The sequence below is a fragment of the Oenanthe melanoleuca genome, chromosome 7, assembly GCF_029582105.1.
Source record: "Oenanthe melanoleuca isolate GR-GAL-2019-014 chromosome 7, OMel1.0, whole genome shotgun sequence".
Classification (NCBI taxonomy): Eukaryota; Metazoa; Chordata; class Aves; order Passeriformes; family Muscicapidae; genus Oenanthe; species Oenanthe melanoleuca.
The window spans coordinates 5,407,764-5,422,420 of NC_079341.1; the positions used below are offsets into that span (position 1 = coordinate 5,407,764).

At 46.4% G+C, this 14,657-nt stretch overlaps 2 protein-coding genes across 3 annotated transcripts in view; one reads left to right on the forward strand and one right to left on the reverse strand.

The window, feature by feature from the left end:
• The first annotated feature begins 51 nt into the window (after positions 1-51).
• On the forward strand, positions 52-7,664 carry S100B (S100 calcium binding protein B). The gene is made up of 4 exons (XM_056496108.1): positions 52-506; positions 3,988-4,194; positions 5,091-5,243; positions 5,671-7,664. The coding sequence occupies exons 3-4, from the start codon at positions 5,106-5,108 to the stop codon at positions 5,809-5,811; spliced, it is 279 nt and encodes a 92-aa protein (XP_056352083.1). The 5' UTR covers positions 52-506; positions 3,988-4,194; positions 5,091-5,105; the 3' UTR covers positions 5,812-7,664.
• DIP2A (disco interacting protein 2 homolog A) overlaps positions 7,658-14,657 on the reverse strand; it is a 72,227-nt gene continuing 65,227 nt past the window's right edge. For both annotated transcript variants that reach the window (XM_056496106.1, XM_056496107.1), the window contains exons 33-38: positions 13,651-13,712; positions 12,815-12,872; positions 12,066-12,140; positions 11,366-11,540; positions 9,972-10,095; positions 7,658-9,649 (exon numbers count right to left, since the gene is read on the reverse strand). In XM_056496106.1, coding sequence (XP_056352081.1) covers positions 9,397-9,649; positions 9,972-10,095; positions 11,366-11,540; positions 12,066-12,140; positions 12,815-12,872; positions 13,651-13,712 — 747 coding nt within the window. In that variant the 3' untranslated portion in view covers positions 7,658-9,396. The remainder of the gene's footprint in view (positions 9,650-9,971; positions 10,096-11,365; positions 11,541-12,065; positions 12,141-12,814; positions 12,873-13,650; positions 13,713-14,657) is intronic.

The following is a 14,657-nucleotide window of genomic DNA, read 5'->3' on the forward strand; positions in this document are numbered from 1 at the left end:
CGCCCCGGCCCGGCCCCCTCACAGTCCCAGTCCCGCCCCGCCCGGCCCCCTCACAGTCCCCGGCCCCGCCATCTCCTCCCGTCCCATCCTGACGTGGGCCATCGTCCCACATGTCTGTCCTTGCACTCGCTTCCTCTGGAGCGCCATGTCCCTCACAGACCCCGGCAGCCGTCCCGTCCCTTTGGTGACAGCGCCAGCCCCTAGAGGGACTGTCCCCATCTCCGTGCACTCCCAGAGCCCGGGGGTGTGGTTTCCATCACTGATGGAAATAACAAAACAGCTCCGGCCCAGCCTGGGTGCCCAGGAGGGACTGGGGACACGTGTCTGTGCGCAGTGCCAGCCATGGGGACAGTGCACCCTGACCCCGTGTGCCCACGCTCCCAGCTTGAGACCGTCCTCAGCTCCGCTTTCCCGGGATGTCGGCACTGTGAAACACCGGGCCCTGCCCGGCTGAGGAGGGTGCGGCCGGCGGGGTGAAGCCCATAAAACACCGTGTTTTGTGACAGGTGAGTCAGGTCTCCCCACTGTGAGCCCTGCCTTGGTGCCTCCAGCACGGCTGGGGGTGTCACCTTCCTGCAGGTCGTGCCGTGGGACAGCAGTCCGTGAGCAGATGGCAGAGCTCCTCATGTCCTGTCCCAATGCCCTGTCCCCATCTCTCTCCTAACACCCCCAAAGCTGCATCACTGCCTTCCCAAGGCCGGTGAGCAAGTGGTTTCAGCCCTTCAAAGCCCCCTGGCTCAAGAAGCCTTCCCAAAAGGAGGCATAGAGGGATTGAAAAGCCCAGAGATGCTGTACTTGCTGCTGCTGTGCTGTAGGAAGGGCTGGGTAGAAATTTAAGATGTACTTGATTAAATGGGGTGATAAAATTCCTTTCAGCCTTTCAGAGTGACCTGGCTTCCCTCCTACCACGGAGGTGGCACCAGACCAAGCTAAACTGTCAGAAAAGCCCCTCTATGTCTGTGCACTGCCCAGGGACAAAATAGCTACTCACAAATGTGGCACTCATCAGCACCCCAGGACAGAAAAATGCCTGTCTATTAATACTTACATAATCATTAATACTCAGAGTATTTAATGCACACTACAAGTTTAATTTAAAATACTCCTCTTCTAGTAAATAGCTCTCCACTCATGTCCAGAATAACGTCAGGGATTATTTGGAGAGGATACAGTAATTTTGTTTTTGAGAATTAAAGGATTAATTTGGTATTTATTTCATAAACTAGACTTAGCTCACTCACCACTTCAGCCCTGACTGTGTTCAGTAAAAACAAAATGTTATTTTGGATGGTGCTGGACTTCTCCTGGAGGGAGAATGGATGGGGATAATATCTTTTACTTGTGTCTCATCCCACTGGCCCTCAGCAGGGAGAGCTGTGCTGCTTCTCTTGCACAGTTTATATGAACAGAGGGAATGCTAGAAGTTCCCTGACGTGGGTGTTGTATTTGAGGCTTAATAGTCTCTTTATTTTTGGCTTAAATAAAAAATTGTCATAATGAGTCTGCCTGAAATGAGGTTCATGCAAGTATTCACTTGTCTGTGGATGCCAAAATCTTAAGGTAATTTATGGTAATATTTTCCTAAGGGGAGTGATGGAGGATGGACAACTTGGTTTCATTTTCTGTCTCTATACAACCCACCTGTGCCAGAAATTTTTAATAATTGCCAAATTCCTGTTACTGTTTTCATCCCTGTTTTCTTGTGTCTGAACCCGAGCTGGGTTCAGCAGGATCCAGCTCACCTCTGACTGCTGTGTTTGTAGGTGCCAGGGAACCTGCAAAGCTGCTGTGTGTACTGGGGCTGAGTGTAGCCCAGCAGAGGCACAGGCAGTTTCTTCACCCTCCCACCCAAATTCCTCTGCTTTCATTACTTTTTTTGTCCCACTTCAATGACTGCTGATTTGTCTCATGGCCTGGCAGAGCTTGGGGCCATACACAGCAGAGAGACAAAGAAACAGGCTGGCTTTTGTCCTGGTATAAGAAACCCACATTGTGAGGCTGAAGTGTTTTGCTCAGCCTTGGGCACTGTAAAACCCCCTTGGCTTCTTCAAACATACCAGCCCAAAGCTCTGGCAAGGAAACCCTGACCCTGAGGAAAGGAGCCCCAAGTTTGAAGATCAGAATGTGAATTTTTAAATAGCAGAAGCAGCAGCACTGAAAGCACAGGCAGCTCACAGCCCCACACCCATAGCCACACCTCCTGGACCGCCATAGGCTGGGCTAGGGAGAGCAGTCTTTGTGAAGGATATGAGCCTGGACAAGGATCAGAAAAGTTGCTTGGAGCTGCCCTTTAGCAGAGGCAGAACAAGGTCAAGGTTTCTGGTGTTCACATCTGATCCTGCTGCTCCTTCCCATCCCATCAGCACATCATTCCAGATCATCACCCTTAAAATACAGAAGTCTGAATGTTTTGGGGTGAAATGAACAGCAAGAATGACCAGGAAAGAGAATTTCAAGACTGTTCAAGTTTTGATCTGTCAAATGTTACTTTTTCTGTTCCATTTTAAGGGAATGTCACTTTCCAGAATGACATCAGAAAATGGTTTAAGGAGATGAGTTAGGACCTTGTCTCTGACTAAAAAAGGTTTGCTTTAATGCATTTCTTGGCTGAGGACTGAGCTAGAGATCTACCAGATCAAATTGCTATCAACAAAAAAATGCTGTCTCTTTCCTGCTGACAGAGAGTCCCATTTATAGCCAGCTCTTAGAGGAATGCAAGTACTCTGGAAAAAATCAAATAGTGCAAAATTGCTGACAAACTACCTCCACACTAGAAACACTCCCTAAAAGCATCCTTGCTGTCTCTGCTGGTCCCACCAGAGCACAGATAACTGGTGTAGTTTGCAATGCCCTAAATGCAAGAATTTCACTGGTCAGGTAAATATTTAAAGTCAGCACACTCAACCTTAATGCTGGGGAAATTATTTTTCCCCAAACCAGTGTTTGAGCCTGTTACAAAAGCTTTTGTGAGCTGATGTAAGGAAATGATCAATGTAGATGGGTTTCTTTTACACCAGTATGTGAAAAGGCTTTTTAAGTAACATGGTCAATGTTGTATTAGTAGATTTGGGAACACAGGAACTGCCAGGGAATTTGTCTGTCCAGCAACAGGGTTTAGATAAAAGTGCATTTAATGCCAGTTCATGGTGGCTGCTGGGGCTGGCAGGGGACTTGTGAACAAGTTTTGTATCAAAACCCCATTTAAAAGTAAAAGAAGAATTTGAGATAACTTTTCAAAGTTTATAAAAATAAAATATTTTTTCTAGTGTGAATTAGTATACAAACAATAACTTATCTTTTTCTGAGTTTTGGATGTTGATTTACACTTCTCAGAATTGGTTCAAAATATTTGCAGTTTCACTTGTCTCTGGTGTTAGCTGAATATTTCTTGAACGTTTCAACATTTCTTGGACAATATACATAGAAAAATATAAGGCTTATGCCCACATTGACTGCAAAATATATTTTCCTTGATGCTATCACTCCCATGGTTTTGCACAAGCAGCAGTGGTTTCAGTTTGACAAAACATTTTGTTGGTGGTATGTTTGGTGATGCTGAGTGAATTGAAATAACTTTATCTTCCCTTATTTTCCCTTATATTGCCTTATTTTCCCTGTCTGGCCTGACTCTACAATCTTAAAACAGTAGAAACAGTAGAAAGAAGAAAAAGTGGGTTCAATGGTAATAGTGTGCTCCGAATGACCTGCGGTAAACACAGTGAAAAGATCAGGAGTACAAGGAATTGCTATTTTTGCATACTCACTGTTCAGAGCAGAACAGCAGTTTTAACAAAGCATTCACATCTTTGAATTGCAAGTTTGATTCACAGAACATTCTGTGCATTGAAAGACCCATCTAATGAACATCTAATGAATTCTATCTTTGAAAAAGATGAATAAAGGGCATCATAATAGACTTATTTGTAATGTGTAACAACTGGGGCTGGGGATAGATAATCCCCAAGTGTGTCCCCTTATCATCTCCAGAAAACGAGTGAAGCAGGCGCTGTTTTCCTCTGGCAAGGGCGGCTTTCCAGCGGCTCCAGTGCCAGCGAGCATCTCAGCGGGGCGGGCACAGCGCCCGGCTCGGACACCCCGCCCCGGCCGCCGCCTCCTCGCTCCCTCCGCGGGCACAAGGAGCAGCGGGTCCCCGCGGTGCCCGGCCACGCCGCATCGCTGTGCCACAGCCAGCAGGTGAGAGAGGCCGGGGGTGCCGGGGGCGACCCTGTCAGGGCAGTGTCACCGCTCCTCAGCAGCATTGCGGGGCTCCAGCAGAGCTGGAGCGCTCCTCAGCCTCGCGGACGGGAAACGGGCAGGGCTCGAGCATGAAAACGGTGTTTCTCTTAGGATAGTTGCTACTTTGTCTGGTAGAAAATTGAGGTATTTTTCTTAGGATGTTTTCTACTTGTGTGTCTTTCCGTTCGGGCACTGACTGCTGAGCGGGGCAGGACATCAGCTGTGGGGTCAGATTCCGTACCTTGCGGTGGAGAAACAGGAGCCAGGAGACATTTACCTATGGGATATGAATGAAGAGAGTGCTGGGCAATGAGGTTTTTTTATTTTCCCAGCTTTTAGAAAGGTGGGTTGGCAGCTCTCCCTCCATGATCGGAGTCTCTTTGGTTTGCAAAGCTGGCAGGGAACGCTGCAATACGAATTGTTATCGTTCCCAAGAGGGTCTCCAGACCAAGTGCGGGAGAGGGAGGTTGGAGAGGTGCTCATCAGAGCTGGCTCCTCCCCGGTTCCCGATTGCTGGGCTGGACACAGGTCTGCAGTCAAAGGCACAGGCGAGGGGACCTGTGACAGCAGGGACTGCAAAACCTTTCTGTAGCTCCGGAGCTGACCCCCTGCCTGCCCCTCTCCTCCTCTTATGGCTCTGCAGTCTTCCAGAGCCCCTGGCAGCAGAGTTACGGTCTCTCGTGGCCTTCCCCTGAAGCCAGAGCTGCTGCCAGAGCTTCCCAGCAGAATGCCTTGAACGCGGCTCCGACCTTGCTGGTCCATGGGCGGAGCCCCGGGGTGGTCGCGCTTCCAAATCAATGGGAGCTACTGGACATTGCCCAGGCTGGCGTTGCCACCGTCCCCTCTGTCCTCAGGGCCACGCCACAACCATGTCTGAGCTGGAGAAGGCCATGATCGCCATCATCGATGCCTTCCACCAGTACTCCGGGAAGGAGGGAGACAAGCACAAGCTGAAGAAGTCGGAACTCAAGGAGCTTATCAACAACGAGCTGCCCCATTTCCTCGGTGTAAGTACTGCCCTCCCCAGCCTGGCTGGGCTCAGGGGTCACCGCACAGCCACTGCACTCCCCTAACTCTGTCTCCACGGGAAGGCAGCACAGGTGCAGAGGTTTATTTACACAGCAGGCCATTAAATCCTTTGCTCCAGCTCTACAGAGCTTCAGGATGAGGGGAACAGCTGGTATGGCAGACTGGGGTGTGGGCTGGATACTAGGGAAATTACCTTCGCTGACGTGGGGGAAACAGCCCTGCCCCAGGGGGCTCGAGCACAGCCGCAATTCCCAGGGGCACAGGACTGTGCCCCACCATAGATGGGGAACAGCCAGTTTGGGGTGTGTCTGAACAGATTCAGCCATGAGAGCAGTTGAGAAATGGCGACATATTACTGTCTGGGTGGTCCTCCCCAGCTTTGGCTGCTTGTTTCTATCCCTTCAGGAAATCAAAGACCAGGAGACTGTGGACAAAGTCATGGAGGCACTGGACTGCGATGGGGATGCAGAGTGCGACTTCCAGGAGTTTGTGGCCTTCATTGCAATGGTCACTGCTGCTTGCCACGAGTTCTTTGAGCATGAGTGAACTGGTGGGAGGCAGGTGAGCCCCCTCTGCTCAAGCTGGAGAGAGGCAAGGCAGCATTGCTCCTCCAGGAAAAGGACTGGGTGTGATTACAGACACCTTAGAGTTCAGCATGTGCTAGACTTAAGCAGCTTATTAAACGTGCTGTGGCTTTATGAGCACTAAACACTTGTGTGGCTCAGGAAAGGCTAAAGTGCCCCTTGGGCTGGATGCAGTGAGCGAGTGCCTTGCCTCAAGCTCCTTCCCTGCTGTTTAAAGTCAGGAATTGAATGGGGCTAGAAGCAGAGGGATGGTGTGGTCCAAGTTTGCATACAAAGGAAAAAAGTTAATTCAGGAGTTGAAGAGGTGATGCAGAGGGGCTGGTTATGGGAGCCTGCTGCTGAGCCCACTGGCTGGAACAGGAAGGCTCCCAGCGATTCATGTGGGTTCTGTGCATGGCATTGGAAACCAGCTCCTGCCCCCTCACAGGTGCTCAGCAGAGCCCACCCACTTCTTGGTACATTGTGACACCCTCGGCTTGTAAGGCAAAGTGTAATAATTTAAAAGCTAAAAATCTGATTGCTCAGGCTTTTCACTTGTTAACATCAATCCTGCTTTTAGCAGCCTGCAGAACTGGAAGCAACAGAGCACTGGGGTCAGTTCCTGGGCCTGGGATACGCCTTGACAAAGTGTTCAGGCTCAGTCAGAAGGGAAATGAGATCGGCTCAGTGTGACCACAGACCAGGCACAGCCTCCTGAGTGTGTGGAAATGACAGGAATAAAATGTTGGTTTGGCCTCTGGTGAAAAACGTGTCCTTTTGTGCCAGGCTGCTCTGCACTGAGAGAGAAAGGCTGGGAGGCTGCCCCTTCTTCCTTCTCCCTCTCTAGGGGAGCCATCTCCTTTGGCAGGACCTCTCTGCTGAGTCCTGGTGCAGGGCCCTGTCTGGAGTGCCAGCAGTGCTGGTTCTGGCTGACAGCTCCTCTGGGGATGGTGCCATCACTGCAGCCAGGAATGTCAAGGCTGGGGGTGAATGGGATTGGGATCACACCAGGGTGTGCAGGGACTTGTGTGGGGTGCTGAGGGTGCTCTCAGCTCAGGGGTCCAGGTGTGGCAGTGGGCAGGGAGGGGGCAGATGCAGGGCATGGTACATGTACCACGGCAGAGCTGGAGGGAGAGCTCACTGATGACACCTGCACCATCACCTCCACCAGGGTAAGGGCCAGAGCACCTCAGGGGTGTGGAGGGAGAGCAGCCCCACGTAAGCTGGGGGTCTCTTATCTCTGGGTTTGCATAGGCTTGCCCTTTTCTGCCAAAAAAAAGCCAAAAGCCAAAGCTCTGCCTTGTGCAATGCCCCAAAGTGAGCTCACCCTGTGCCATGCCATGGCACCCTATTCCATTCCATCTCATCCTATCCTAACTCCCCTGGCCGGCAGTGACATGTTTACCTCCTGAGCTCTGGTTTTCTCACCCTCCCCAGCCTTTCTCACACCCAACACTCCTTCTCATTCCCATCCTTCCTTCCCAGGGGACACAGGGTCCCATGGGGGAGAGCCTGGAGAGAGAACTTTCTCTACCCTGACAGCTCTGGAGAATTTCGGAAGCGCAGCGGCTGCTGTGGGTCAGCCTGAAGAAGTTGCTGGAAGGCATCATCAGTGATGTCATACATGATGTAGTGATGTCAGCACTGCAGCTTGGCAGAGGTTCAAAACACAGGAAATTCAGGAGCATCCAGGCTTTACAACTGCTTTACCTGCAAAGCAATTGCAGTGAAACTTCACAGAAAAAGCTCTTAAGGCATTAAACTGTAATATGAGCAAGACCTGTGCTAACAGCTTAAGCTTCAACATTCATCAAGTCAGATTGGCAAGAGCTGTTTTGAAATGTTTAATAAGCTTTTTGTTTTAAGATTTACTTTACAAGGCAACTTGTATCACTTTCATCAGTATCTCAATACAAAAGTCTTACAATGCTTTATTTGCTAAAAAACTACAACATGGAACTGGAGGTTAGGGAGTTGTCTCCTTTTGCCAGCTGTTTTGGTAGGAGGGGTGTCCCACAGCCTGCTGCTGGGGGCTGCTGGGCTCAAACAATAAGTTACACAAGTTCTGTACATAATTACAGTCAGAGTATGCAGCTGTATTATACACCACAGGTAAACACCATCAGGGCCCATAACTACTATAAAGGAGAGCTTTTTCTTGAAGGTTTCAGAGTTTATTTGACCATGGATAAATCTGATCTAACAGGGGACTGACATCCATCTTTCTTAGGCACTGATCCAGGCAGAATTGCCTTGCAGAAAAAACTGGCTCTTTTGCAAACTTGTGCATTATTTAAAAAAATTTATGTAGCTCTCAAGTCTTTAAATCTATAAAAATAATTATTTGCTAGTCTCGTGCCTACCTTCAAACACAGAATTATTTGAATAACTTCATATTCTCTTTCTGCATTAGGTTCACTGCAGTATTAGATCAGGCAGAAACTTCAAAACCTTAATTAGTCCAACTGTGACTCAACCAACTGGATATTTTAGCCTGAACAAAAGAGTTTAAATACAACTCCAAAGAAGACAAAGGAAGTTTGTACCACAGCAGCTCAAGCTAACTAACACTGAATAGGTTTTCCAGGGTGGGAAAAAAAATAAAATTACTATTTTTCAAGTTTTAGCACAGAATATTCAGGGAAAACATTCTGCAATCCTATGCTTTGTAAACATTTATGCAAATCATTCAGAGTGGCTTTGGAATGGATTTTCAAATCCTTGGCATTGTGCAGGGCAGGAATTTTTAACAGCTAACAGTAGGAAAACAAACAACTTTGACATGGAGTTACAAGAGCAAGAGCACTGAAGGCACCTGCATCAAGTACTTAAAACTGGGTATTACTTTGTATTTATTATAAAGTTTATAGCATTACAGAGTCCAGCATGGCACCATAAGTAACCTTGTTACAGTATTTGTTTTTGCTTGGTACAAAAAAGCTAAACAGCAGCAGAACTGTTACGCTGAATCCAGGATTGGAACGGATTGGCTTCTTCTGAATAGGGATGAGTCAGGGATTTAAAATAAAAAGGCTGCATTTTTAAATCTCAAACATGTGCAAAATTCCTTTCAGTAAAGAATGTGGTAGAGGTGTGTGCAATGTTGAAGGATATGCCCCAATCCTGTTCCTGCCAATATACTGCAGTCATGTAGAGGGTGAACTCTGGCTACTCACGACTTTGGGTGCTGTTTCCAGGAGTCCTCCTCACAGCTGGTGATCTCTCCCCACCCCGCTCTATGTCCTTTTATGCAGTGCATCAAGTACTGACATTCATAATTATTCTCTCCCCTCTGCCCCTCTCCCTAAAATAAAATTGGTCCATGATAAATCTAATAAGCTTCCTTCAGGAATTCCAGTAAACTCTCCATCCTAAGACAGCTGTGACTGTTGCAATGGGTTTATGAAAGCAAATCCAATCTGGGAGATGAAGGGCTGTACGTAAAGAGAAGTATCTCCATTTTCCTAAGGTCTTCAACAGCTTTTAGAAACAAGAGCATGGATTCCAATGTTATTATGAGGAAAGCCCCTTGGTTTTGGTGCTTTAGCCTTGATGTGATTTGCTGTTTTCACATGTTGTAGGCAACATAAATAGGATCCAACTGATCAGCTAAAAATCCATCTCTCAAGTGCATCCGTTGTTTCTCGCCACGGGAGTTGATGGGAATGACCCCAGGATCCACGATGACCACAACACCAACGATGAGATAATGCTCCTCCAGCACCACATTTGTCACCAGTGCCACCAGGTCCAGTGCCTCCTGCTCTGAGCCTTCCAGCTCCACCACCACCACCAGCAGGTTTGTCCATGTGAACACAGCACTGTGGGCATGATACACACGTTAACAGACAAAATAGATGGTTTTTATCACCTTGTTAAAAGAGATTATTAAAAGAAAGACAAGACCTCCCAAAGTTTATAACTAAACCTGAATGCTTTGAGGCTGGAGAGCACCTACAGCCAATGATATGCATAACTCATTAGGGCCAAATGGGAATAATACATGTGAGAAGACATCACCCATGAAATCCTTGAGATGTGTTTACCACACCCCCATATGTACATTCTGACACAGCCAAGGAAGCTACAAGTTCTGCTTTAGAAGAAATAGAAGATACAGAAGAATAATGCTGTGGTTCTTACCATTCTGCAATGCTCTTGTGTGCCCTGATGACAGAGGTTTCAATGTCGATGGGGTGGTACCTCATCCCTCTGAGCTCCAGTGTTTCATCCAGAGAGCCCACCACATACAAGGCATCGTGCCTCTCTGCAACACAGCACACACACTGCAACATCAGCACATCTACAGACACACACAGCCACTTGGATGTGCTTATTCCTGACATTCTATGATGTTCCCAGTGCTTCCTAGGGGAGAGTCTAGAACACAAGCTCTAACATTTGGAGAGAATTAAGAGCTCATGTAGCACTTCTGCCTAGGACTCCAAGCAACTGAAGCCACAATGAAAAGAATTTCTGGGTCACCCAGTTCTGTCCTTTCTCGCGTGCAATGTAATCTCTGTTCATAAACTCAAACAAAATCCATCATTTAAGCTAAGCATCTTTTTGTTCCACTATTCTTACCAGAAGACTTTTCTTCTCTGATTGACACAACTCTCTTCCAATTCCCAAATTTAACTTTTTTTTTCCTTTTAAACGTTAGCTGATACCCACTTGTCCTCATGCCAGCAAAATTCAATTCAGCTTCTTAAGATCCCACAGGTTACAGGTTACATAAACAAAGGTCTCCTAGGCCCTCCCTGAAGGACACACTCTCCACATTCACCCTTGTAACTCTGTTCAGTTCAATTTCGCTTTTTCTTTGTTAACTATTTTGTCTTGCTTAGTTGTGTCACTGGAGGTGAAAATGTATTTCATGTATACTGTGTGTTCATTCACTGCACAAACCCTCTTAAAAACTAAAGGACAACTGACATTGTTCCATAGTGATAAAAATCTCTGTGATATGTGATTTTTCAGAAAGCTATAAGGCACAAAATCTTGCTATTATTGTTCAGTGGCAGCAGTTGGGACACGGACACTATTCATGTAGACACTGTTTAAGTCAAATCACAGAAAACCAGCAATATACATCTGTTACTAAGTTACAAGCATTCAAACTCCTTTCCTTAGAATGTTCAGAGATTTATTTTTTTAAAATATATGATAATCAAGATATATATTAGTAGATGTAAATCTATTAGCAGATATATATAAGTATATCTACTTTGTACTCTGTCTCAATGGAGAACAGAGCAGATGGAAGATAAACTCCCAAACTCAGACCAAAAAACCCCCAAGATTAACAATTTATTTTCTATACTGGAAAGTTTCTCCCCTAGAGCTTTAACTTCTGAAAGACTGCAAAATCACTGGTGCCTGTGCATGTCCTGAATCATGACAGAACATCTCCTCCTTAACTCAGGAGTCTTCTGTGATGCAGTCAGCACAGACTTGCTGGACAGCCCAATCTTTGCTGGCTCAGCCTCCCCACGGAGCCCCCCAAGTGCCCCTGTGTGTGCAGGGCTGGCTCTCACCTCCGCTGGCATCTGTCAGCTCTGTCCTGCGCAGGAAGCCCAGGTATCCGGTGCGAGCCCACACGGTCTGCGTGTCCCCAAAGCTCAGGCGAGCAGTAAAGTGATCAGCGTGCAGTGCTTCTTCTCCATACACTGTGTAGTAACCTGTGGCATTGTGTGGGCTACTCACCCAGATCTGCAGCACAAACCAAATCCAAACTGGAATAAACAGGGCTTATTTTGCCAGACACACACACACCAGTTTCACTGAAATCATTAAGTTCTGAACAGAGAAAAGAAGTTTTATATGCATGTAATTGGGGGATGGTAAAGGCCATTAAAAGAATCATGCATTTGGCTTACTGGAAAGGAACACCTGCTAACCTATTAGCTGAGCACCTTATTACACAACAAAAGATGCCAATAAAACAAAGGTAAAAGCAAGCAGCAAAATACCTACTGCTGCTGCCCATTGATGGGAGTACATGCCCAGCTGTTCTAGCTGCTGGGCAGACACAGACCAGTGCCCTGGTCTCACCTGGTGCTGGGCAGCCACATGTGCAGAAATGCACACAGTGCCACTCTCTGTGGGGTTCATTCACGTGCCACACCAGGGTTATCCTGCTGTCCCACTCAAGGGAAGGAGGCATTTATCTAACAGGAGGTAACCATGTTTCACATCACTGCTGATCAACACAGCACAACAGTACTAAATCTTTACCTCTCCTAAATGTGAGTCTCCCAGAGGCCCCTTGGTTTCTGTGTGTGCTATGATGACCTTTACTCCCGGAAGAATCTTGAATAAGAAGCAAACAGAAATTAAGAAAATTAATTCATCAAAAAAGTTTATCATGTGCTTCCCTTACTACTCATTTCTGCACCACAGATACCAACCATCTCTTCCTACCACTGTTGTGTAACTTATTAAATAATTTTAACTCTGAGCAGCCATTTTGCAGCTTCAGCATTGGTTTTATACCTAGAAAATGCCTTCTATATGAAGGCCTCAGATTTGTTCTGGTAGTAACAATTTATCTCATACCTGGCTTCACTTTAACTCCTCAATCAACCTGTTTTCCTGGACACATTCTGATTAGCCAAGCTTGTCCCACGTATTCTTTACTGAGATCCAGGTGATGCAGCTCCCCACCCAGATGAGGGCCATGAGCACATAAGGAGTGCCATAAGGGCTTTAAACTGAAAGAGGAGGTTTAGAGTAGATGTTGGGAAGAAATTCTCTCCTGTGAGGGTGGGGAGGCCCTGGCACAGGTTGTCCAGAGAAGCTGTGGCTGCCTCACCCCTGAAATGTCCAAGGCCAGGTTGGATGGGGCTTGGAGCAACCTGAGATAGTGGAATGTGTCCCCCCACCCATGGCAGACAGGGATTGGAATGAGATGAGCTTTAAAGTCCCTTCCAACCCAAACCAGTCTGTGATTCTGTGAGGAGGAAGGATCACACTCAGTCTCTCACCTTCCCAGACTCCATAAGGGGCAGACTGTGTGGAGAACCTCTCTCTACCAAACGCACCCTGAAAAATAGGAGGACATGTTTGTACAAGGCTGGAGGAGGTTAGGATTTATTTTTCTTTTAAATGTTTTTTTCCCTTTTCTCTCAAGGATTTTTCTCTAATCTGCTGCCTAAGAGATAGTAATGACTGTACTTAACCAAGACAAGAACTTAAAACAGAAGTGAAACAGATGTGTTCTAGTATATCCACTGCTACTCCATCCTTAGCTGCAATGAATCATCCACTTATTCTCACTTATTCACAACTTATAGTTACAAGTTTCTTGCTGTCTTCAAAACTTCCCTATTAGCATTCCTATATAACATGTTTCTTTTAAGAATCTGTAACTCTGCTCTCTGGAAAGATGAGTAGAGCTTTTTCCAACAAAGCCTGAAGATTGCAGTCCCACCAGCATTTTAAATTCACCTTCTTTACTGGATTCTCCTGGACCTCTACTCGTCACACTGAGCCATGGCAGAGCATCAGCAGGAATTACAAACAGTAAAGAGCAAGCAGATTGAGTGGCATTGAGTGATGCAGTGTAGCCTAGGGAAGGCTGGAGGGAACAGAGTTGTTTTGATCTGAAGGGGAAAAAGAAAGACTAAGGGAGAGTCTAACTGTGCTACTTCCACTACCTAAAGGATTTTCAGAGAGCAGATTTCCTGGAATTGCACAGCACAGGGATATAATATGGCAGGGAGTCAGCTGGCTGCTGCCAAGGATGTTTCAACAAACCAATGCAGTGAGGCTGAAGTTTCTTCTTCACACTGAAGAGTGAGTGATTTAACACAGACTGTACCTGTCGTGTCGAAGTGCTCTCATATCTACATAGACTGTTGTTGGATCTGGTCCTGCTGTTCCCTAAGAAAAAGGAGGAAGAAGCAAATTCAACAGAAGCCACAACACCCTGCTTTCATTCTCACAGACACATAAATTCATAAATTTCTCTCCCTTTTTTACTCACACAAGGCACTTCCCTAATGTACAAGAAATTAAGCAGCCCCCCTTTCTACAGTGAGCACTGTAGAGCCTTTGCTTTTCATGGAATTAGTCAATGGATGCACAAGTGAAGTATGTAGTACAGGTAAGTCTAAGTTTGCAAAATTTTTAAATTTAGAATTCAGCTTTTAGGATTTTGAGTAAGCACCTGCTCTAAACCCCACACAGCCAGTGCAAAAGGATGTAAGCACAAACCTATGTGGGCCTAGTCCCTAACACTGCAGAACCAGATGGATTTTAGGACGTGACAAGCACACATGCATCACTATACCTGTTCAGCCAGCTTGCCCAGCCTGTTTGGCTGACAGCAGGACCACAAACAGAAGTAACAGAGGCCATCAAAGTGTGGGAAACAGAGAGAAAGGGGAAAAAAAGAAAATACAAACAAAGAGGCACTGGAAACATAAGATACACACAGTAAGACAGAAAACAAAACTTACAGTTTTAGAATGAGAAGAAAATTTCCATTTCAGATTATTTAAGAGCTTGGCACTTTTAGGTAGTTCTTTTGGAAACATGCAAGTCTCAGATCATGAACAAAAGAGGGCTACAGCAATTCATACACTGCTTTATAATAAATCCCTTCCCCCTCTGTAAGACTGTTTGCAGCTTCAGAAACACCTTCTCAATGAACCAGTTCAGCAGGGTTGGAAGATGTGCATTTATCTCTGCCTGCTAATTTGTATCAGAAGTTTGGTCATTCATTTACATTCATTTAAATCCAATTAAAAAAATCTAACGGAGGTATGACTTTGGAAGAATGGGGGAAAAGGGGTAGAAAACCCCTCCACTAAAAAGGGGCTCAAG